Raw genomic sequence first — 25,333 nt, forward strand, 5'->3', positions numbered from 1 at the left:
TTATTCATTGCTCGATCGATGACAACACATAGACACAAACTTCTTCTTCTACATCTAAATAATTTTTTTTTGTTCTCCACATAGGTACGTATATGTATTCTATGGATATTCTCTACAGAAAGCCCAGCAGAAAAAAAAACAATAATACATAATACATACCTTTTCTAGGAGACTTTGCTTTGTAGCATCGTGATCCTGCACGATTACACGTAATTTTGCAATTTCGGTTGTAAGAGACTCTTGTCTATCGTGCAACTTTGGAAATGTATATATGCATTTTAAAGAAATACAATACAATATACAGTTAGATTGTAATTGCGTATATTATATATATAATAATAATAATAATAATAACCAAAATACTTACGTCTGTTAAGAAACCATCGTTGTTCGAACCTTTATAAATATATTATTGTAAGTGAAATGATATATGTGTGTATATGTATATCAAGGGAGAAACCAATAATCTATGTATATCTACATTTCTTATTTTGTACATTTACCAAATCCTGTCAGTGAACCAGACTTTTCTATTCTTTCCTTGATTTGAGCTCCATTAATGTCATTCTAATCACAAATATTATTATTATTATTATTATTATTATTATTATTTTTAAAAAAAAAGCAAAATGTCAGTGGACTGAAAATAGGATATTTAACATGATATAATATATAAAGCAATCAAAGTTGTAACCAACAAGAGAACAAAGATAGAAAGCGAAAAGAGAAAGGGAGGTAAAGGAGGTAAAGGAGATAAAGGAGGAGAATAGCGAGGAGAAGGGGTGGAATCAAATAAGCAATCAAGTAAGCAAGTAAGAGCTTACCTCCCGTTTTAAGGCTGAAATATAAATCTCTTCCATTTTCCCCAATTCGACTTGCATTTCTTTGGCAAACTGTTGGCGAATAGTAGACTCCATTGTTGCACATCTAGTCTCTGCATCGAGCCACTACCCAAACAAACAGAGACATATGAATACATACGTAGATATATATTGCCCTTCTTGTAATTGAAATGTCAATTGGCGATAAATAACAATAGAGTACCTTGTCACGAAGATCCTCAAGTTGGGTGATAAGACCATCTACAAATGGGTCGTCATCATCATCTTGCCCGTCATCGTCCTCATCGTCGTCATCAACATCTCCTAGAGCTATTTGAAGTTCATCTCTTGGAAGATATCCAATTGCTAAATGAATCAAATCAAATAAGTTAAAAACCAAATTGTTGGATATAATTTTTTGATATTTTAAGAAAAAAGAAAAGAAACAAAAGACTTTAAATGATGTTAATTGGCAAGTAATTCTATAAATCATCACATACACTGTTGTCCTTGCACTTCTGTTCGAAGTCTCTTGGCTATACACTCTTTGAGATCAGATACATGGACATAATTTCATTTCTTCTTCTTTTTCTCTTTCTTTTTACAATGAAATAAAGTAAAGTAAAGAAAAAAAGAATGATATCTTTGGACATCCTTGTTTCTTTCTTTTTCGTTTTCTTACCTGAACCAGATACACTCTTGAGATCAAGTTTTGGGTGAATACGACGCCATGTAGCTACATCCTTTGCTACGGCTGCAAATTTCATGACATGGCTATTCTCATCAAACCCGGTGTCAAAGGGATTTACATTGACCACCATAACCTATTAGTAATCAGTCATTAGTATCAAGACAATCAGGATAATTATTGGTTTAATCGTCTCTTGTTTCTCAAAATTTTATCCAGAATCAAAATAGATCATTGGAATAATATAGTAAGACCAATTCTAAAATAAGATAACTTACTGCTTTGCCGTCTCCCTCAAACGAACTCTTGAACAATTCAGTCAATTTACTGTGCCTGAATGGAACAACAGCTTGGCGCTTTCAAGTTCAAAATGATTGATTAATTAATTAATTAATTGATTGATTGATTGGGTGTCTTTTAAAAATAAAAAATAAATAACAATAGATAAGTGTACCTTGCCCATAGCTGCTTTCAATTGATTGAAACGTAATGTCTCCATACATTGTCCAAGAACCATCAATGATTTGTTAATGTTGCCAGCTTCTTTTAATCTTTGACCTTTTTATTTCGAAAAAATAAAAATAAAAATATCAGTATATTCATTTCATTTTGTGTATTGGTTATAATTTGACTTGATTACCGGAATTGAAAGTATTTCGATGTCTTTCAGATCCAGCCAGATCAACAATAGACATCTTTGACACAGTAACATATGAAGGATCCTTTGGTATAAAATAATAGAGTTGTTCTTTTGATTAGTCTGTGTATCGAATCACAATTTTCTTTTTTTTACAAATTATTCAACCAAAGCCTTCTCCTTTTTATTTAATTTAATGTATATAGGAAATACTTACTTCGATTACATAATTATCTTCATCAATTGGTACTCGAACAATTCGGATAGTAAACACGCTGTGGCTTCTGCTACTTGTCTGATTCATTATGGTAGAAAACACGGCTCTGTTGCGCTGGCCCTCTCTTAATATCACATATGCTTCCTATTATTATTTTTAAATATATAAAGTTAATTTGTATTAGAGAAATATTTATACATTCTATTTATATTTATAAAAAAAAAAGATAAAAATAAATCAAATATATATATATATATATATATATATATATACACTATTTACCTCAATGGATTGAACCTTGACTTCTTTAAGTCCGGAAATATATTTATGCCCACTTCGGAACTCGTACTTCAGAGACAGGGCTCTACGTTTCAATTGCCTGTCTGGAGGTACGAGTAGATCGTAGATCTTTTCTGTGTAAATCTCTGCAAAGGATACCCAGATACCGTACTCGAATTTGTCATCTAATTTCACACCTGAATAATAATTATAATAATCATAATCAATTTTTTTTTCTATTATTATTAGTATTGTTCTTATCGTTTACTTGTAGTGTCTCTGATTTCGTTGAATGAATGCCCATTCCGGATATCAGGGTTCTATTGATCAACGTATCAGGTCAATATCTTATCTTTTTTCTCTTTTATGTGCGTTTGATTTAAAGTCCAATGAAATATAATGTAATGTAAGCAAATGTCAAAAGATCTCTTACCGAGGATCCTGAATAAGGCGAATCAAATAATCCAGCACGGTCCAATATGTTTCGATTTTCTTCTCGAGGGTCTTCATAGGTTTGTACCAGACTGTGCATTACAGGTTTAAACTTTGATAATCATGTACGTTAGTATTTTTTTTTATTTATTTATTAAAAATAAAAAAAAACTCCTCCATTCATAATAACCAAAAGACTTCTTTTCAACAACAAGTCTTTAGATATAAAAATATATAGTTTACCTTTGAATCACTCAAGTAATTGCGTGTACTGTTAAAGATCACATCCAATGTTCGTGGTAAAAGTCCAGGATCTTGAGGTGTACCCATAATAGAATATGTTTTGCCAGAGTTCGTGACTCCATATGCAAACACAAGCGCATTTTCACCGTGCAACAGGTCACTAATTAACGGAAGGGTCGTCTTGTTAAAAAAGTCTTGCTGAGCCACAGATTCGGTAAAGATCTTTGTGAATTTGTATCGTTCTGGTGCTCTGTTTCGAGTTCTATAGGCATTGGATGTCTATAAAAGATAGATAAATAAATAAGTTTGTTTGTTCGGTAGTATTATATTTTGTGAGATATAGAGAGATCAATTATACACACACACACACACATATATATATATATATATAATGCAATGTATATGTTCTTTTATACGTACTTCCGGTGGGGTCATTGACACTTCGAGATCATCAACAATTTGAAGATATGGAACCTCGATTGCTGTTGTTTGATGACCTGCTAATGGGCGTATACGCAAATAAGCCTTTGTTTTGTGTGGTAGTAAAGAGAATGATTATTAGACATTTTTTATATAGTAATGATAGTAATGATAAATCCTCAATCACTATAATCACTATGCTCATTTTTTTTTTTTTTTTTTTACTTTGATTGGTTCTTTCTCAGGATTGTAAGCAAAGAAACTGTCGGATGGCCAGCTCGATGTCTGAGATGAACGTTGGCTGGTTTCTTGGGCAAGTGAAAGGAAATCTGGTGGCCGAATTGGTGTTTTGAAAGCTGGTCGTGTTGGTGTGCCTATATATGATCGATTTGGTGTGCGAGTAGGTGTTCGATCGTAGATCGGGGTCCGATGAGGCGTGCGATCATTGTTATTTCGTTGAGGTGTTCGGGGATGATTACGGGTTGGAGTCGATGGTGCATGTTCATCGTATGGTCTGAATTCAATTTAACGTTTTTGGTTTTTGGTTTTTGAGTTCTTATCGTTTATGATTGTAGTTGATATATATATGCATATGTGTATACATACATACATATATATATATATATACATATAGTTGTTTATATAACATGTACAAGCGTGTATGCATGTTTCTGTATATATATATATATATATGTACGTGTGTGTATTTGTATTGTTGAAGAGGAGGGCTCTACATTATTGATAAAACAAACATACACATACACATACACATACACACACACAAGTATATACAAGTACACAAGGATATTGTATTTATACACACCTCTGCATGGTTTACACACGATAATTATATATACAATTGTCCAATATATATATATATATTTATATATCTATAATATGTGTATGTGTCCGTGTCTTTCTGTGTCTTTTTAAGTGTATATAATATATTTAATATATAAATATATATTTAAAGTAATAAAAATAAGAATATTGCCTGTGCTGAAAGAAGGTGTGGCGTAGTTTGATATTATATTATCCTTGCCTTGATTTAACCCGCAAGAGAAATTAAATTAAATGAAAAGAACAATTAATAAGAGCAAAAAATATATATATGTATATATGACATGAAATATATAAAGTTTATATGCAGAAACAATAGAGGTAAACCGAACTTCCACAGTCACACTCACTCACTCATTCACTCCACTCACATATATTCACATACACCCTCAGACTTTTGAGCGACAGTCTTATTTGGAAATAACACACACACGCATATATATATATATATATATGGGTAAAATGATAGAGAGGGGCGTGGACCTGTAAAAATTTAATGGGATATGGCTACAAGTCCATACCATCTGTAAGTATATCGAACTTTGGCTGTCAACATTAGACTAATGAACAGGACTAGAAGCGGGCTATAAGCGGGCTATTAATGTCTCAATTCTTTCTTGTTGGATTTGGTTTACCCCACGGTTCATTATCATAGAGGTGGGTACTCAACAGGATTTTACGTACGGTTCTAAACTTCGGGGAACAACAGTATTGGACAAAAAGACTTTTACTGATATAGAAAAGTGTTACGTCCTAGACAATGCTACAAGTCCACACCACCCTCTCTAATAAGGCAAATGAAACAAGGCAATAAGTTTGAGTTAATTCGGAACAAGTCACACAGCTCCCTTTTATATTTTTTTCTTTCTTTTATTCTATTCAGGTCCCAAACCTCAAGGAAGCCTATGATTTCTCAATGTATTTAATTATAAATATACAAGTGTTGGGATTAATAAAACATAATAATACTATATATATCGAATAAGGAGCTTATCCTTTGCTGCCTTTTTTTTAAAAAATAAAGGTAATGATCAAGATTTATCCATTAAGCCTAATATTATGCAAGTCCTTTATTCTTTCTGTTTTGAGATTAGAAAAGGGTGTTAATTGTTAAAGAGGAGGCAAGGTGTTAATTGACAATACCTAAATTTTAACCGACAAGAGACACGCTATGGCAATTAAGGAAACCAAAGAAGAAGAAAAAGTACATTGTATCAATTAGATTATTCACTATATCTATCAACTTGATTATTACAACCAAACGCCACATCAAGAAAAAATAATGGCATTTACTGAATTGTATAAAGGAGAGTTTACTCCCTATAATCACATATACTTTCTCCCTTTACACAAGTTTGTAATTACAGATATACAGGTCAATTCACAAAGATATATATATATATATTTTTGCTGTTGTTTATTTGGTTTTTAGTTTTTAGTTTTTTTTATAAAAAAAAAAAGGTCTACTTGTTTATTTTCATCTTTTGTTTCCTTTTGAAGAAAAAAGTAATGAAGAGTAAAAACAGAAAACAAGCTACTTGAATGTTCTATTGTAATGATATATATATATATATATATATATGTGTGTGTGTGGATATTTATATATAAAGTGAAATGATAATGATAGTACAGAGACTAAGGAATATTGATATTTCAATACTGTGAGGAGGAGGATGGAGCTGTTATTGTTGTTGGTGTTGTTGTTTTTTCTACTCTGTAACAGAAATCCACTTTCTCATACAAGAACTCTCAGTGAAATCTACAGACCAAAAAAAAGCATTAATATATAATCTCTCTTTCTCACGCACATATGGAGTGAAAACAAAACCCACAACATTCAACAATAAAAATATAAATAAACAAATGATAAAAATCATTGACATACCAAAGTTTTCTCCTGCATCACAATGGCACTTCTTTTGCAATTCTCTTGAGATAGGACAGTGCATAAAAGGAGCGTGCTTGTAACCAATATCATTAAAGAAGTGTACTTCAGACTGGTTAAGGAACATTCCTACAGCAATTGAATGGACAGGAGCATCTCCCCATCTAAATAATAATAATAAAAAATAGTATCAATACCAAATATATATATATATATATATTATTTTACTTACCTTTCATAAAAGAATCCACCAGCACGATCGAGGTATTCAAAGTAGGCTGTGTACTCAGGGCTACGGAGGAACTTGAGGTCTCCAATCTCAAAATTACTCCAGAAATGGCACAGGTTGTAAGAACCTCCTCCATTGTTGGATATCAAGTCAATGAGGTTGTTTTCGGGGATATATTGAGGATATTCCTTCATGAATTTCTTGGTTGTTTCCCACAATGTAGGAATAGTAGACTCGTACTCCAAAAGAGAAATAGTCCAACCTGTGAGTGTATGTACAGTTATTAGAAATTTGAAATTTGAGTAAATTAAAATAATAGTAATGATGTTTAAAAAATAAATAAAATAAATTCTAGTCAAAAGCCCAAAAACATATGCTTTAAACAAAAGTTTACCGTATTTCTTGTTGTTTTCCTTCATGTACAGGAATGGATCATAATCGAGATCGCAAAAGAACTCTACACTTGGTTCCACACGCCTATTTATTTTGTTTTAATTAATACTTTTGTCATTGCTATTATTACTGCTACTGCTACTGCTACTGCTGATGCTTATGCTTTGTTGACTAATGAGTTACAATTTTTTTAAAGAAAAAGTCTTACCAATAAAACTCATACTCGAGCATCAAAGGGTGTCTGAAAAAGAAGCCACTCTCGAATCTATTTTTTTTTTCAAAACAAATAAAGTCAATTGAATTAGTGTAAGACCATTTTTTTAAAGAAAAAAGATCGTATACAATACAAGCACATTGTGTATGTATGTAGGTATGTATATATGCATGTGTTCTTTACCTGCACATATGGCGATATGAAAGATTGTCACCGTACAAGATACCATCTTTACCCATCTTGTGGCGTAACTTGTCAGCCTTTTCAACATCAATCCACTCTGGATATCCCCAATGTTCCTGAGGAATCAAGCCTTAATGATTCAAAAACAAAAAGGAAATGAAAGAAAGTAAGTACACATACCCACACATCCACATATATTGTAAGTCATTAAAGACAGCATTAATTCCCTTTCCCCCTCCCCCTCCATCCCCTCACTTTTCTTATAATGTTTTTTTTTTCTTTTTTTTAATAGAATAAATAATAAATTGTTATATACCACTTACCATATTTTGTTTCTGCTTTTGTCAATCCTGAAGTAAGTTCCTTGAATTCATCTGTGAATGGCTCATCGTTCAAAAAGACATAGGGGTAATTGAATTTGCTGTTGAATCGAGCTTCTAATTGCTGGATAGTCTTTCGCAGATCATCCAGTTCCGAGTTTCTTGTGAGGATAACAAAAGCAGCCTTTGCTCTGGTGGTATTCTTCCAGGCAGGTTCCTTGAATTGCTCTTCATCTGGAGGCATTACAAACTCATGTGGCACGACATTCTTGGGAGGAACGGAAGATGGCGCAATTGATGTTGACTGGTAAGGAGAGAGGAAGAAGACGATTACAAGGATGAAGACCACAAGAGAAACCAAGATTGGTTTCCTTTGAGTAGATGAGATGACAGGCATCCTAGTTATATATGTACACTGTGTATGTATATGTATATATATATATATAATTAATTAATTTTTAAATAATCAAAAAATAAATAAATAAATGTATATATGTGTATATATATATTTATATATATATAAAAAAAAGTTAAATTGTCTTGAAATATATTTTTATTTTATTTTATTTGTTTCTCTCTTTATTTCGGTGTTTGACAACGTTTAGGCGGCTATTAAAATAGTGATCGACACAGGATCCAATAAACCCAGGCACAAACCATTGAGTGGGAAATCATTAAAGGTTTATCTAAAAATGGAAGTCCTAAATGAAAAAGTAATCAGAATTAATTTGGAATTTAAACGTCAGATAAGATCCATTAAAACAATCCTTTTGCGTTTCTTTTTTTTTGCTGTTGTCTTGTAAAATTAGTGCATGTATTTACGTTTATGTCGAATGGTACACATCGTAAACAAACAAACAAACAAACATGCATGCAAGCAAGCAAAAAAAAACCCCCCAAAAAACAAAATAAAGATCATAAATAACCACACAAATAAATCAATAAAGAAATGCGTATTCATAGTAGTTTATATACATATTTAAATTAGTAGGCAGTTGTGTGTGTAGTATGTGTGGTTACAGATATGAGTATTGCTATGAGTATGAGTATGGGTGAATATTGTACATATACTTGATTATAGTGATGGTGAATAAAGACTTTTTTACATGTAAAAAAAAAGAGAGAGAAAAGAAGAGAAGAAACATTCCTAGCAATATATCGAGAGGTAAAAGTTTATCAATGTTAAGAAATAAATAATAGATTATAAAGATTGTTAAAAACTGCTAATAGTTATTTCAATATTCATAGTAATAGTCATAGTCATAGTGACAGTGACAGTGACAGTGACAGTGATAATGATAATGATAATAATAATAATAATGATAAAACCGGGAAAACTTAAGAAGGCTTAAAAGGCAAAATCTTGATGTATACGAAAAAGAAACAAAATCTAGAAAATTTTATCTATAAATGTATTAGATTTATAAATACTTATCCATGTGTAGATACTATTTTTGGGTAAACTGTTGCTTATTTCTTCCAAGTGGTACCAGCTTGGCGCACAAAACGACACACAAATATATATATATAAATCTTTATCTCTTGTCTGATAAGAATAGACTTGTATATATGTGTATAAATCAATTATAATGAATCAGATAAAGGAAATAGGAGGAAAGAGATAGAGAGAGAGAGAGAGAAGAGGACGAGACTGGGTGAGTGGAAGTTCTCCATATTATACCACAAGAAGATGCCTATATATTTTGCTTTAGTATAAATAAATAAAACAAACTCACTTATCTTTTTCTCTCTCATTTCTTTATATATGTATATTATATAATACAATGATGAAGAGAGAAAACCCCCAAAGGCAACCAGCACATTGTGCGTCATAAAATTATAATGTAATCGTACGCTTTGAACCAATCGGTGCAAATCCAGAGAGGAAAAAGCGATGAATAATGAAATCCAATTAGAGTCTTGACATTTTTTTTCTTTATTTATTTATCTCTTTTATATGTTTATATAATACATAATCATGATCCGTTATTCTAAATCTAAATGACACAAAGTATCCAAAAATAAAAACGCTGATTCTTTTTCATTGATTATATACATCGCCGATAGAAATACAGTTCTCTTTGTTTAATATCTATGATGAGCTTGATGTCCAAGATCATTTTATAAAAGCGGAATAGTAATATAACGATCGTAAACAAGAGGATTGTGTCCGTCTCTTCTGTGTATCTGTTAATGATCTTTTAAAGAAAAATGCATTTTATATGACAGTTTCGGTTGTTTCTGTCTGCGTTTGTTTGTGTACATTTGTATTGGATGTGTTGGGTGGATGTGCGTATGTGTTCTTGGTTTAAAAGAATAAGAATAAGAAAAAAAAATTAAAAAAAGAAGTGTTTTTTTAGGCTTTGCTGGCGTTGGAACCCTGCAATGTTGGATCTTGACTCGGGTACTTTACAGAATCTTCTTTGTCAAAGGACATTGAAGGAGGTGCGGGTGGTTGCAAAGATGCAAAGTCGGTAGGTGTAACTATGTTGCGTTTTGTTATAAATAAGAAAAAGATTAATAAACATATATATTACACAGCCTCCCAAAGAATAATTTTAAATATATGTATATAATCATCGATTTAATTCTTTTTTCTTTACCTGGTGCCTTTACTTCTGACTTTGGTCCAATAGGTCTTGGTCTACCCCACGCAACACGGAGAGGGAAACCCTTGATGTTCAAACCAACCTCATAAACCTTTTCAGCAGCAGCTTCGGCAGCCTTGCGGGTAATAAAGTTTACAAATGCACATTTCGATTTGTAGATAACCACAATCGATTTAATCTCTCCAAATGCATAAAAAAATCCTCTGATTTTTATGATTAGTATTATAAAATTTAAAGCAAAAAAAATATATAAGCGCCTGTACTAAAATCTCAATCTATGTATCCCAATTACTCAATGAAGAGTCTAAAGCTTTTCTATTAATCTATTTTACCTGATGTCAGATTCTGAAAGATCTTCTTCAACTCCAGTAACAAACAAAGAAGTCTAGAGAAATAATAGTAATAATAATATTAATATTGACATCAAGGTTAAGAAATTATGCTCATTTTCAATTTTAATTTCAGTTTCCCTTTATCTTTTTCTGTTTCTCTTTGTTCATTTATTCACTTACCACAGCTTTGTCAGTCGGTGGATCCAGCGAGTTATTTCCACCTCTGACTCTTGTAAGCATCTTCTTTGCAACAGGATCGTTCGAGCCATAGTAGCGGTCTTTAATGTTTTGTTGAGTAATATCACTATCACCTGGAAGTTCGTGTCTAAAAAAAATATCGATAGACAAATGAAATAACGGCATTAAGTTTTAGTTAGTCACTTTTGTCCTATCCACGCGCGCGCGCGCGTGTGTGTGTGTGTGTGTGTGATTCTATTCTAACCCCACCCGCGCCCTACATTTATTCACGTTTTCTATATTTTCTATATTTGCATATATTCATATTCAACAGAGGGTATATTTTGATCTCCCTTTCTTTTCCTTTTCTTTCTATTCTTTTCTGATTATCATTATCATTATCATTACCGCTATTTATATGATTACCTGTATGGACATTCGGTTCCGCGTTTACATTCACCCTTGACAAAGAATGAACAAATGTGTGCTCTGTTACGTTTGTAGAATGGTTCTGATCTAGCCAATCTTCGAAGAATTTCACGACTAGCCGGGGTTGCCTTTCCAGAATCATACAAATTCTTATCTTCTTCCAGCTACAAATATTATCCACACACACACAGATATATATATATAAGACAGCAATAATATTTTAGTGTTTAAATTCAATATATATATATATTGATATTATTTCTTTCTTTCTTTCTTTCTTTGTGCATCCTCGTGCGTACCTTATTTGCTACATTCTGAGCATAGTATTGTCTGTTGACATCTGTGGTTGGTGCACTAGACTGAATTTGTAAAGCACTATCTCTGACCTGAACAGGAAGGCCTAGAGACACAGCAGCAAATATATATATATATAAAGTTAATTAGAAATTCTAATACACTATACATATAATGCATATATATATATATAAAACAAAAATAATAAAAATAATAGTAGTAGCAGTAGAAATTACCGTATTGTAGATCCAATACACATGTTTGACAGACATGCTTTACCTTTGCACAAATCTGACAAATCTCAGTCTTTTTGTAACGCATATTTGTGCCAGGTAACCAACGAAAGACAGTAAATGGGCGAGCGCAGATCTAAGATGATAGATCATGTAAGTCATCCATCCTTTTCTCATATTTTTTTTCTTTGCTTCTTTATTTTGTCGTCGTCATTATTGCTGTTGTAATTCCTGCATTAAACATGTGTAGCTATATATATGTAATCTCTCCATCTCTTTCTTTCTTTCTTTCTTTTCATCTTCTAATCTTTGACAGTTTATTTACTTTGCATTCTTTTCCGTAAGGCTGCTTTGTCTATTAAATAAATAAATAATAAACAGAAAACAGAAAAATGTTAATTACAAATGAATAAACTTTTGTGCACTAAACAGTAATTTACCATGCGGACATACGGATTGTCTCCTAAACAAGTTTCACAGACGATTGGGAATTCCTAATAAATATACCAAATGAGTAAAGCTGTTTCTCTCCTATATTTTCTTTCATTTATTCGTTCATTCGTTTATTTAAATTTATATCTATGGATTTTTCTTTGAGAATGACTATTATATAAGCTTCTTTTTTATTTGATTTTATTTTAAGAAAAAAGGAGTCAATGCGCACCGAGTCTTCCCATCCTTGTTTATTGGGATCTGATTTTGTCAAACTCATGATGAATATATACGTAAGTTGGAAAAAATATAAATAATAATAAAAATGGGACCAAACAAGCTTTGGAAGCCAAAAGGACAAAGAGCAGGACTGCTGTCTACGTCAGCTCACGAAATTTCCTTTTTTGAGACGCGCGTCTTGGAATTTTTAATTTTTAATTGTTATTTTATTATTTATTTATTTATTTTAAAAAAAAACAATTTTTTTTAAATATTTTATTTTGTGTGTGTGTGTGTTGTATAGTGTGAATAGTTGGAGTAATATTTTATATTTATATTTATATATATATATTGGTTTGGTTTGGTTTGTGAAATATATACAAGTGAACAAGCTTTGTAGGTATTATATACATGTATATGTATACGTATATGTATATGATATAGAGTAAAGAATATTTATATATACAGTAAAGACAACAATTCCTCTTTGAAAATATAGATATGAATATGAATATTTATTTATTTATCTTTATTTTTTTCTTTTGCTGTCTTTTATTCAACTCAGTTTTTTAGACGCATTACAAAGAAACCTTGTCATTCACAAATACGATCCAAAAACAAACAAACAAACAAACAAATAAATAAATAAAAAGACCACCGACGTTAATAGCATCAATAAGAATAACGACGAAACAGGAAGGCGACGAAAAAAAAACGACACTCGTATAACAACAGCAACAACCACAACTTAAATAGTCAGTCATGAGTCAACAACCGTCTACACCTCAAGGCAATGCCAATCCAACCACTCCTGGTGGAGGATACCCTTCGACACCTGGAGCCGGTTATCCTTCGACACCTGGAGCCGGTTATCCTTCGACACCTGGAGCCGGTTATCCTTCGACACCTGGAGCCGGCTATCCTTCGACACCAGGAAATCACTATCCTTCGACACCCGGAGCTGGTTATCCTACCACTCCTGGATACAATTACGCATCAACCCCAGGTGCTCAACCAGAGACGCCTCAACGATTCACTCGATACACAGATCCTCGCTCGGCATTGTATGAAATGTCTTCACCTGTCAACTACGCCCGTACACCCGGATCACCCTCTCAGGCACGTTCGAGATTCCGTCGATCCGAACTATCTTCGGCACTGATGAACGATGACTATGCACCTTCATCACCTCTTCTTTATCCAGGAACACCTATTCGCTCGGGTATCAACAGCTATAACTCTCCATCGACTCCTCGTACACCTCGCACAACCTTTGTTCGCACACCTTATCTCGGATCGCGTACAGGCCAAACCCCAGGTACTCCCTCGGTACCTGCTATGGATACTCAGGAAGACGATCCCTTGATGGCTACACGTGTGGTTTGGGGTACCTCGATCAATGTGCAGGATGCAATGGTTTCCTTTAAGAATTTTTTGGTCAATTTCAGACTACCTGATTCTAGAGAACCACTTTATCCTCAACTTTTACACAAAGTGAGTTTGATAATATGTATATGTTTATATACAAAACAAACAAAAAATGAAGATGAAGAGGAAGGAACTATATATACTTATCGATTGATTATATATATATATATATATATATATATGTATATAGGTTCATCAAACTGGAAACGTTTGTGTGAATTTGGATTGTGGTAACCTGCGTGCTTATTCTGGCACCAAGGTCCTGTACGAACAACTGTTAAAGTACCCTCAAGAAATCATTCCATTGATGGATCACATAATTACCTGTTATTACTTTGAAATATATCCTGATGATGAAGACGACAAATTAAAGGTTCGCCCATTCAACCTTCATGAGGCTGTCAATCTGCGTGATCTTGATCCCCAGAGTAAGTATCGAGATATATACATATAAGTGAAATTGAATTGAATTGAATTGATTTTTTTTGTGTTTACTAGATGTGGATCAATTGATTACCATCAAGGGTCTCTTGATTCGTGCTTCTCCTGTTATTCCTGATATGAGAAAAGGTAAGATATATTATTTTGTGGTTTACAAGAGGCTTTTATAAATTTAATTCTAATGGTCATACCTTTTTTTTTCTCATTATCATACTCACATAAACACAAACACACATTTAGGTTTCTTTAGATGTTTGGTTTGTGACTACACCTTGACCGTGGGTGTGGATCGTGGACGTATTATTGAACCCAAGCATTGTCCAAGAGAGCAATGTAGATCCGAAAACACTATGGCACTTGTACACAATCGATGCGAATTTTCTGATAAACAAGTCTCCCGACTTCAAGAAACTCCAGGTAATGTATATATGTATATTTGTGTGTGTGTGTGTATTTAAAATCTTCACATGTGTATTAAATATATATGTATATGTATATATGTTTTATATTTTACCCTACTTTAATTAAAGATGTTGTACCTGACGGTCAGACACCACAGACAGTCACAGTATGCATATACGATGAAATGGTAGACGTTGCCAAGCCTGGTGATCGGTAAAGTAAAAATAATAATATATATTTTGAATTTTTTTTTGAATATGATTTTTTTGGGGATATAAATGTGTGTGTGTAATTATTATTATGATTATTATTACTATGGAGATTTTTTTTGAATACTGATAGGAAATTATCATTTTATATAATATTTTATTTATATGTAAAGTCTTGAGGTCACGGGTATTTTCCGTGGTGTTCCAGTCAGAGTCAACCCACGCCAGCGCACGATCCGGGCACTTTTCAGAACTTATCTTGATGTTGTACACATTAAACGTACAGACAAAAAACGAATGCATGTGGACAAGACACTTCAATCAGAATTTGGCCCAGAAGCGTAAGTTTAATAATAATAATTAATTGATGTTTTTATTTTTTTTACTTTATTACATAATAATAATAATAATAATAATAATAATAATAATAATAATAATAATAATAATAATAATAATGGCAAGAAAAAGAAACTAAAAAAAGTATTGACAATATTTTTTCTTTGTATATACATATAATAGTTATGAGGAAGGTGATGAAGTTGAACAAGTTAATTCAAATGACGAAGAAATGGTTCGCCAAATGGCTATGAGTGATAATTTGTATGATAAACTAGCACGCTCTCTTGGTAAGACAAAACGTTTGTGGCAAGTGGGAATTGGAGATGATTTCTAATATGTATCTATCTATTTATGCTATATAAAACGATATTATTGTGGCTGCATGGCTTCTCTCGCTCTCTCTTTTAATAATACATATAATATAACAAAAACACAGCACCAAGTATTTACGAATTGGATGATGTCAAAAAGGGTATTCTGCTACAGTTATTTGGTGGTGCTCATAAGGTGTTCAAAAAGTCAGGATCACCTAGATTCCGGTAAAGTAAAAAATAACACAAAGAAATCACATTTTCTTTTTTGGTTTTATAATTATTTTAAATTTGGGGCTGGAGTGCTTATATATATATATGTGTGTGTGTGTGTGTTTCTTGTACATGTGTGGGATGATAAGATATACTAGCTAAACTAATTGACTGACTGACTGACTAATGTGTGAAAATATCCCAATACGGTAATAGTGGCGAGATTAATATTCTATTGGTCGGTGATCCTGGAACAAGTAAATCTCAAATTCTCCAGTACGTACACAAGATTGCACCTCGAGGTGTCTATACTTCCGGAAAGGGTTCCTCTGCAGTTGGTCTCACGGCTTACATCACACGCGATCCCGACTCACGCCAATTAGTGCTGGAGAGCGGTGCCCTGGTCCTCAGTGATGGTGGTGTATGCTGTATTGATGAGTTTGACAAGATGTCTGATGCTACACGATCAGTGCTTCATGAAGTTATGGAGCAGCAGACCATTTCGGTTGCAAAGGCTGGAATTATCACCACACTCAATGCACGTACCTCTATCTGTGCGTGCGCTAATCCAATCGGATCGCGGTGGAACAAGAACATGTCTGTTCCAGCCAATTTGAACCTTCCTCCACCTCTGTTGTCTAGGTAAAAGAAAAATCAAAATGGCTAGTGGGCCGTGTCAAACGAAAAAAATGACATAAAGAGAAATAGAAAGATAGATAAGGATAAAAGATAAAAAGATAAGTTTTTTTAGGCATTTAAGATTAGATATTAATTACTCTTTTTTCTCTTTTTGTTTAAACTTATTTTCTATAGATTTGATTTGTTGTATTTGATTCTGGACCGTGTTGATGAAGATGCTGATCGTCGCCTTGCAAGACATTTGGTGTCACTCTATCTCGAAAACGATCTTTTGACAGCTGGAATAGATATCTTCTCTGTAGAGATGCTGACGAAGTACATCAATTATGCACGCGAGAACATCCAACCTGCACTAACCGAAGAAGCCGGGCGACACCTAATTGATTCATATGTTGAACTCAGACAACAAGGTCAGGGTCAGGGTGGACAGGAAAAGCGAGTGACTGCCACTACCCGTCAGTTGGAATCCATGATTCGTATGGCCGAGGCACATGCACGCATGCGACTGTCTGATACTGTTGAGGTGTCTGATGTAGTCGAGGCTTCGCGTCTACTGAGAGAGGCAATCAAGGATTATGCAATTGATCCCAAGACCGGACGCATTGACATGGATCTTATTTTGATGGGACACGGTTCGCATGATCGTCATCTTCAGGATGATTTTGTTCGTGAACTCAAGGTGCTCCTGAACAACTATAGCGAAACAAGAATTGGATGGACACGTCTGTTGAATGACTTTAATGCTCAAAGCAATATGGTAACTTTCTTTTATTATTATGCCTGTTGTTATGATTACTGAGTATTTTAATATTTTTGTAGCCTATTGAGAACCGTGCATTTGAGGAGGCATTGAGAGCAATGGAAACTCAGGGTGATATCAGAATCGTTGGTGAAGGTAGAAAGAGAACAATTAATCGTTTGACAGTACAATAAGAGAAATAGCCCAAAAATAAAATAAACTAAGGGGGGAAAGACGCTACTACACACATCCAAACATGTACACGCACATATATAGCAAGTATTGAAATCCAAATAAAAATAAAATGAAAAATAAAATAAAAGAAAAGAAAGGAAAAGAAGAAATATTTTATTTATTTATATAAAAAGATATATTATACTTTTAAGATAATCGATTGTACTCCCATTAACAAGGCTGATTTAAGAGACCTACAATCATCATTTTTTTTACACTTTATAATCATTCTTACGTATTTAATTGTTTGAAAGTCTTTTTTGTATTGTATTGTATTATGCTTCATGCCACGTGAAATGAACAAAATGAAATAAGAGAGAATAAAAACCAATAAATATATATATATAAACAGGGTTTGTACAAGTCAATTCTTTTGTACTTCCCTTTTTTTTCTATCGCTATTATCTAGTTCTTATCTATGTATTGTATTGTATTTTAATGTAGCCATTATATTTTATTATTATCTTTTATGTGCCTTAAAAAAAGTTACTTTTTTTTTGTTTCCATGGTAACAAATCCAGAATATAAATATGCTCCATAACAACAAATTTAGCTTATTATTTTTCTATTTTATTTATTTCCATGACAACAAAATAATTGTATATTGCCATGGTTATTCAGATCGTATGAGTTTATTTTATATTTATATTTATATTTATTGTTATTGTTATTGTTATTATAGTTTCAGCCTTAATATTTACTGTTTACTATTTTTTATTATAATTATCATAATTATCATTTTTTATCTCTTTTTTTTTGTATTTCTGTGTAGTGTCCATTTTTGGTATTCAATATTTGATATTTTTATTTATTTATACATGAATACAATAAATCAAATCTGCTGTTTCCGAATAAATGATGTTGCCTTTTGGTGCTTTGTCCATGTGACATATATTGTACGGATCGGAGTGCCCAAAGATACGCCATGTCCTAATTAGGCCAACTTTAGATAAGCTTGTTAGGCAAACGAACCACATTTGACGAGGCACCCATCTAATCGCCCTTATAAGATAAAATAAAAGGCGATCGAAATAAACAGTAAAATAGAAAAAAAAACAAGATGTATATAGATTTGAATTTTGGGGAGAATAAAGAAAATAGAGATGGTATTTGAACCAATTGAAGACTATTGAATGGTTAAAGCCAGTTTTTTTTTATTTGTATTATATTAACATTATTTAAAGTACAAAACAAAATTACACACACACATACACATACAAATTTGTATATATATATACTATGAATATTAATAGGGGAGAGAGAGAAGAGGAAGAAAATAAGCAGAGAGATAAAGAAATAAAGAGGAGGGAGGGAAAGAGGGAGAAAAAGACAAAGAGAGTAAGGGAAAGGAGAAAGAGTGATAAATGATTTGTCTGTGTGTGTGTGTGTGCGTGTGTGCAGAGTGTCTGTCTGTCTGTCTGTTTGTCTGTCTGTCTGTCTGTTTGTCTGTCTGTCTGTCTGTTTTTATTTATTTATTTGGTTGTGTTTTTATTTTTATTTTTATTTTATTTTTATTGTCGGGAGTGACCGGGTTGGCCTATTATTGTTATTATTATTCTTTTTGGTTGAGCCATGCGTACCTTGACGAAAGGGCATGCGATCAATGTTCTTTTAATATTAAAAGGGGGGCGGAAACTTTCTACTTCTTTACAAAAAAGAAAAAGAAAAAGAACCCCATAAAAGAAGAAGTACAATTTCTGTTCTAGTGGTCGAGAAATCCAACAGGGCTTTTTTTTATTATTATTATTATATATATATTTAAATACATTGGTACTTTACACACATATATATATGTACATAGCCTTAGATTACAACTGAGTTTTTGGTTGGTTGAACCCTTTTTATTATATTTTCTTATTAGTGAATTGGCTTATCTTGTCGTCGATAAGTGCCTACCCAGTCACATGTACCAGTTGCCATAGGAACACAAGAGCGGGAAGAACGGCGACTGAAATAATCAGCGATCTCTCGGCTAAGGGAAGAAAAAAAAAGTATTGAACAGTTGCAAAAAAAAAAGAGAAACAGAGAGAGAGACAAGAGCGGGTTTAATATTGTAAAACACATGAATAAATATATATAAATAAAACAGAGCGCCTTTTATTTTTAAAAGTCAATTAAAGACTTGCACTCCTTTCTTTCTTTCCACTTCTTTATTCCCAAAAATATAATTTATAATATATATTATATATATTTTTATATATATAAAAGAAAAAGAAAAAACTGTCATGGCCCCAAAAGAGTCAAAGGTGTTGAAGCACGCAGATCTTGCCGACCAAGTCCTCGGCCACGCGCTCTTCCCTCAACGAAAAGATGAACCAGAAATAAAGGATCCACTCTCTAGCCAAGTCTGGCGAATGTACACCAAAGCCAAGGATAGCTTACCAAATGGATCTCGCCTAGAGAACCTCACCTGGCGCATGATGGCAATGAACCTCACAAAGAAGAAGGACGAGAAGGCTGGACTGGTGGAGTCAGAAACCCCCTCCCCTTCCCCCAAATCACCTCCACTCTCAGACGACACAACCACACTCCTGTCATCTTCCGCACCACCTTACATGATGGACTTTTTGAGAGAACCCCTTGAGCAAAAAGATTGTAATGTTATGATCTCGGGTAGTACTCGTGCCCTCAAAGACACTTCTGTAAGTATATAGATTAAATCACATACATATATACACATGTATATAATTAGTAAGATCTTTGAATTGATTCAATGATTCATTTATTCACCATTATTATTTTCCTTGTAGAAAAAGCCAAAGACAATGCATAGTATCGCCATACCTGCTCATGATCATGAAATGGAAGAACCTCCAATCTCTTATTCAGCAAGTAGTCCGTATGAGCCGAATCCACTCCTTCAACACACCGCATACCATACATCTCCAACACCATCATCACCCAGCTTTTTTTTCGGAGACTCGCCATCCACACCCGTCACTCCCTCGACCGAAAACCCTCAACCCCATCTCAACGCAGGCTCGCTAAGCTTCGAAGAATTGTTAACGATGTACTATGGAGAGAACACTCCACCTTCACCCGACCATTTTTCGAAACCTCACTCTCCGCAGTCCTCGGCCTGCTCGGTCAAGAGTAACGATGAACCACCACTCAAACAGAAAATGCAAACCCAGTCAAAAACCACGTGTACGAACTGCAAGACAACCACCACTCCCTTGTGGCGTCGTGATGCCCATGGAATGCCGCTCTGTAATGCGTGTGGTCTGTTTCTCAAATTACATGGCGTCGTACGTCCATTGAGTCTCAAGACAGACATCATCAAGAAACGTAACCGAGCAAGTGTCAGTGCCAGTAGTAGTAGTACTAACACTCACAGTGGTGCCAGTCGTCCAAAGTTGCGAACAGCCTCTTCGGCTGGTACTGAAATACAACAGTTGCAAGACATGAGCCTACGTCAACAGGAAAGCAACAGCAGTGCCAGCGCGGTCGCGGTTGAGAAATCCCAAGAAGTATCAGACATGTCTCACCCAAGCAACACTACCCGCGCCATGAGTTTTTCAGGACCTTCCCGCCCAATACATTCACTCAAGAAACGTCAACGCCGCACACCTTCTCAGCAACCTCTCTACAGCCCTGCCCACTCGGCTTCACCACCACCTGAATCACTTTCTTCTTCTCTTCCAGACACATTCATGCAGGTGCCTTACCAAGCACAACCTATCTTTGATCCTTATGCAGCCCCTCCGTCTGCGCCTATGTACCTCCAACAATCATATGTTCAGCCGTATTCTAACCATCAACCTTCACCTTCACCACCACCGTCCCTTTTACCTTCCATTTCATCTTCTCCATCAAGTGTTTTGACATGTGCCCCAAATAGTTATTCGACTCACAGACCAGTATCACAACAACAGCAACAACAACAACAACAACAACAGGCACATCAACAGGCACAACAACAGGCACAACAACAGGCACAACAACAGGCACAACAACAGGCACAACAACAGGCACAACAACAGGCACAACAACAGGCACAACAACAGGCACAGCAGCAGGCACAGCAGCAGCAGCAACATCAACAAGCACAACAACAACAGCAACAACAGACTCAGGGATCTTCTGCACAGGTGTACTCTATTCTCGAGTCTATCGGTGTTCATCTCAACAGCTTACCGCCAGAGCTTTTGCCTTTGATTGCCTCGGCTGCAAACTACCACGCAATGAACAAACAGCGCGAACAACAGCAACAAATAAACTACACCCAAGCCATGAATGGTCAACAAGGCTATCCACAACAGATTCAACAACACCCACAACAGCAACAGCAACAGCAACAGCAACCATCTCCACCTCTGTCGACTTTCCCTCTCTTCCAATCCCCGTAATTATCACTATTATGCAAACCTCTTTATATAATCTTTCTTTCTCTATCTTTATTCCCTCTTTATATGCTCCAATATTTTCCTTTTATATCTATCTCTCTAGTTTGATCTTTACATTATCTTTTGTCATTTCATTTCATTTCATTTCATTTTTTTTTCTTATATTTTTGCTTTCCCTTGTCTTTATTTTTTGCCCTATTTGATTTTCTTACTGTTTTCCTTGTTTTAATATATAAGCTCCTAACTTTTCGTTTTGTTTCTTTTATCCCCTCCTCAATCTTCCCTCTACACATCCTATGATGATTCCAATTACCTCTTTATGAATATATACATACACGCTTTATAATATTGTCATTACCATAACCATTATCATTATCATAACCATTACCATTCTCATTTCCATTACCATTATTATTATCATTACTATTATCATTATCATTATCATTATCATTATCAATATTTTTATTTTGGAAAAAAATACAAGTATATTTTATACGTCCAATTATCAATTTTGTTTTAGTGACAGTGTGTTTTAAAAATACCTCTTACCGCGGAACAATGAGAACCTACTGATTATTATTATATACTATTATAAGATGATTTTGGTGTCTAATTGACGCACGTCCATAATAGTTTATAGTGTATTTTATTTTGCTTATTATCATTTATCATTTATCATTTATCATTTATCCATCGATCCACATATTTAATAATAGTATGTATATAATAATGAGAAACAATTGGATCTGATTTATTTTCTCTTTAAGATTTAGTCTTTTTACCATATATTCGAAATTCTAGTCGCACTCCCCTTTCTTTTTTTGGGATTTTCTCAAATTAAGTGTTCCAATATTTAACTTAATAAATGTCACTTGATTGCATGAGTAACCACTCTATTTAAATAGGCTCTTGCTTGTTTTTTTTTTACTTACTTACTTCAAATGACATTATTATCGTTATCAGCAATCATCTATAAATTTCTCGTTAGACTTTCTCTATAAATGAAGTGATATTTAATTCAATCACCCCAAGTAATCCTGTAGTACATCCTTTTCTTTCCCTTCATTTTCATACTCGAAACAAAGAACAAAAAAAACAATCTTTATGTAAATAAATTAAGGTAACTTCATCAACTATATAGCTGTCATCTTCAGACCTCCCACACCATACTACCACGAAAACATTTTAATTTAGATTTACATGCATAAATATATATAGATCTACTGCTGAAATATTATATACAGAAATTATAGTCAATAGCTCTTTATAACTTGCATTAAATAAGTCATTAGTAATATACACTACATTGTACACACACACACATATATATATATATAGAATTTAATTCTTACACTCTAAAACACTACGACCACTACCACTACCACTACCACTACCACTACAACTACAACTACAACTATCAACATTACCACCACCCCCTCCTTCCCACGTGTCGGTCCCCAACATAAATATATCTTCCTTTCTATTCTTCTTTGGTTGAATAATATCCCTACCACTAAACTAACCACAATATATACTTTTAGTCCATATACCGAAAAAAAATTCTGCAAGAAATTGTACTGAAAAAATAAAATGTAGATCTAATTTGTTTTTTTTTCTCATATACACTTTTACTTTACTAATTCTTTTTAAAAAGAAAAATATGAGGATGGAGGAGTTAAAGGGTAGTTATTTGGTAAGTTTTTCGGGTTACCGAGGTGGTCTTAAAGGTGTATTTTCTAAAATCTAAACATCTAAAACTATTGAAACACCCTAATATTCAGTATCAAAGAAAACACTGCAAGATAGACCGTATTAATATACACTCTCTAACAAGCTCATTAAAACAAAACTAGCAATTTCTCCACATTTAATTTTTACAGTTTCCTTTTCTTGCTTATGGACTTCTAAAGGACCACAATTTATTTTGAAAAACATGCTCATAATTATTTGGACGCTAATTGGCATATATATACATATGTGTGTGTGTCTGTTTTATTATAAGATGCAAAAAAATTCTAATAATTTATGAGACAAATGTCTGAGGCTCCTAGAATTAGGTGAACTTTTAATGCTACTTTTAGGGGGAACTATCTGGATCGTCTCCAAAGTCTACACTTTCCATAGCGTCTGCTATACGCCTTAGTTCTATACAAAGGCTCCTAACAATTCCCGCCAGCTACATTTTCATATATACTATAAATTAGTATTATTATTAATAATAACAATGGTGATTATTATAATACAAGAGCGTTTCTAGATTTATTTTATATATATACGAGTATTTTATATAATTAGATGTACGATCTTAAAAAGACTTATTGTCATTTACCCTTCTTCTACGGCGAACAGGACGCTGACCATACGGACCGCCTGGCGGGTCGGGTGAAGCAGAGGGTCGTCCAGTCAGACTTTTACGCTCTCTTGATGAAGTGGCGGCCTTTTTACGTGCAGACTTGGACTTTTTACGTTCAGACTTGGGCTTTTTATGCGGCTTAGATGGGCTTCCCGGATCAGACATGTTTTTTATTGGTAAGTTAAATTGAAATTTAGAAGGTAAGGAAGAAAATATGAAGTGAGTATTTTATTTATAGTAAATTGAAATATACATATGTTCGCATATGCATTGTTGTAGTGTTGCAATGTATATTGAATATGTAAGCTACTTTTTTACCAGTAAGTATGCTACCATTTCTTTGTTCTGTTAAAGAAACAATTCTGTCCAAAGATAGCAAATTTCGAAGAAGCACTGGATACTTATATATCCTATTGTTATTGTTGCTTTTATCTATATTAATAATCAGAGGTTTGTGTCGTATATCTCTTTTGTAGTAAAAAAGAAGAAATAATTAATATTTTATTGTATTGTAATCCTTTTTTTTATTTAATAATTGGATGACATTATATTGATATCTTTAACTCACAAAGAAGTACTTTTGATCTTGTTCTTGTTTTAGTAATTTAAATATACAAAGCCATACCTACTCAGTATTCCTTACAGGTTGTTATGTTCCGACAAACCAAGATCATAACCTATTTAACTTTCTAATTCTAACTTGTCTACTCTTCACTTAACAACCACATGCCTAAAAAATATTATTATCAAATAAAAGCAATAGTATGTTAATTCTTCCATTAGCCCTTTTAATGTCATGTATATAATTAAGTATTGGCATTTAATGACTTTGGCAAATAAAAATTTCATTTGGGATATTGGCACTATATCATATGAATACCAGCTTCTAGCTCCTTAGGAGCTTTTTGCTTTTGGAATATCAAGCTCTAACTTTCAATATTTTTATAAGTATTCTACTCTTCTAGAAGCTTAGCGTTGTGATAACTAGCATTGTCCTCTTTGTAGACAAACTCCCCGATCATTGTTCCCACTGAGAACTCCCAGAAATTGAATAAGATTTTTTTTCACAAAGATCATGTATGCATACTAGTTAAATGCGTGGAACACTTCATGGTATTCAATGAGTCAAATATCCCCGCTTACGCACAGCCTA

General features: G+C 33.5%; 6 protein-coding genes across 6 annotated transcripts; 2 read left to right on the forward strand and 4 right to left on the reverse strand.

Annotated features, from left to right (window-relative positions):
* Nucleotides 1-1,552: 1,552 nt before the first annotated feature.
* Nucleotides 1,553-3,485, reverse strand: PHYBLDRAFT_3763 (hypothetical protein; the record flags this gene model as incomplete). Its single annotated transcript, XM_018440093.1, has 7 exons — nucleotides 1,553-1,645; nucleotides 1,788-1,865; nucleotides 1,964-2,067; nucleotides 2,150-2,231; nucleotides 2,397-2,507; nucleotides 2,646-2,839; nucleotides 3,347-3,485. Coding segments are annotated over 7 exons (801 nt in total), but the record flags the coding sequence as incomplete, so codon positions are not given.
* A 2,463-nt stretch (nucleotides 3,486-5,948) lies between these two features.
* On the reverse strand, nucleotides 5,949-8,261 carry PHYBLDRAFT_129651 (glycosyltransferase family 15 protein). Its single transcript, XM_018429299.1, has 7 exons — nucleotides 7,805-8,261; nucleotides 7,482-7,611; nucleotides 7,293-7,349; nucleotides 7,086-7,168; nucleotides 6,695-6,953; nucleotides 6,463-6,626; nucleotides 5,949-6,336 (listed from the first exon to the last, which is right to left on the reverse strand). Exons 1-7 carry the CDS (start codon nucleotides 8,196-8,198, stop codon nucleotides 6,287-6,289), a joined length of 1,137 nt encoding a protein of 378 aa, XP_018299399.1. The 5' UTR covers nucleotides 8,199-8,261; the 3' UTR covers nucleotides 5,949-6,286.
* Nucleotides 8,262-9,860: 1,599 nt separating this feature from the next.
* On the reverse strand, nucleotides 9,861-12,587 carry PHYBLDRAFT_129654 (CCCH-type zinc finger transcription factor; the record flags this gene model as incomplete). Its single annotated transcript, XM_018429300.1, has 10 exons — nucleotides 9,861-10,285; nucleotides 10,405-10,613; nucleotides 10,743-10,795; nucleotides 10,923-11,067; nucleotides 11,346-11,512; nucleotides 11,648-11,748; nucleotides 11,879-12,011; nucleotides 12,201-12,230; nucleotides 12,316-12,369; nucleotides 12,540-12,587. 10 exons carry the CDS (start codon nucleotides 12,585-12,587, stop codon nucleotides 10,158-10,160), a joined length of 1,068 nt encoding a protein of 355 aa, XP_018299400.1. The 3' UTR covers nucleotides 9,861-10,157.
* A 1,276-nt stretch (nucleotides 12,588-13,863) lies between these two features.
* On the forward strand, nucleotides 13,864-17,819 carry PHYBLDRAFT_129657 (hypothetical protein; the record flags this gene model as incomplete). Its single annotated transcript, XM_018429301.1, has 11 exons — nucleotides 13,864-14,020; nucleotides 14,145-14,382; nucleotides 14,453-14,524; nucleotides 14,636-14,812; nucleotides 14,926-15,010; nucleotides 15,180-15,347; nucleotides 15,526-15,632; nucleotides 15,782-15,884; nucleotides 16,086-16,511; nucleotides 16,683-17,265; nucleotides 17,328-17,819. Coding segments are annotated over 11 exons (2,230 nt in total), but the record flags the coding sequence as incomplete, so codon positions are not given.
* A 2,784-nt stretch (nucleotides 17,820-20,603) lies between these two features.
* PHYBLDRAFT_105323 (GATA-type zinc finger transcription factor) lies at nucleotides 20,604-20,777 on the forward strand (the record flags this gene model as incomplete). The annotated part of the gene is made up of 1 exon (XM_018427897.1): nucleotides 20,604-20,777. A coding segment is annotated over one exon (174 nt), but the record flags the coding sequence as incomplete, so codon positions are not given.
* Nucleotides 20,778-23,904: 3,127 nt separating this feature from the next.
* PHYBLDRAFT_138908 (hypothetical protein) lies at nucleotides 23,905-24,345 on the reverse strand (the record flags this gene model as incomplete). Its single annotated transcript, XM_018430104.1, has 2 exons — nucleotides 23,905-24,003; nucleotides 24,157-24,345. The coding sequence occupies 2 exons, from the start codon at nucleotides 24,343-24,345 to the stop codon at nucleotides 23,905-23,907; spliced, it is 288 nt and encodes a 95-aa protein (XP_018299403.1).
* Between the last annotated feature and the right edge of the window lie 988 nt (nucleotides 24,346-25,333).

The sequence above is a fragment of the Phycomyces blakesleeanus genome, assembly GCF_001638985.1.
Source record: "Phycomyces blakesleeanus NRRL 1555(-) unplaced genomic scaffold PHYBLscaffold_1, whole genome shotgun sequence".
NCBI classification, from domain to species: Eukaryota; Fungi; Mucoromycota; class Mucoromycetes; order Mucorales; family Phycomycetaceae; genus Phycomyces; species Phycomyces blakesleeanus.

Coding starts and splice junctions, on each gene's coding strand:
- PHYBLDRAFT_129651 (XM_018429299.1), bottom strand. CDS start 8,198: ATGCCTGTCATCTCATCTACTCAAAGGAAACCAATCTTGGTTTCTCTT. Junction 7,612..7,804: donor AAAAGCAGAAACAAAATATG/GTAAGTGGTATA, acceptor TGAATCATTAAG/GCTTGATTCCTCAGGAACAT. Junction 7,169..7,292: donor CTCGAGTATGAGTTTTATTG/GTAAGACTTTTT, acceptor CAAAATAAATAG/GCGTGTGGAACCAAGTGTAG.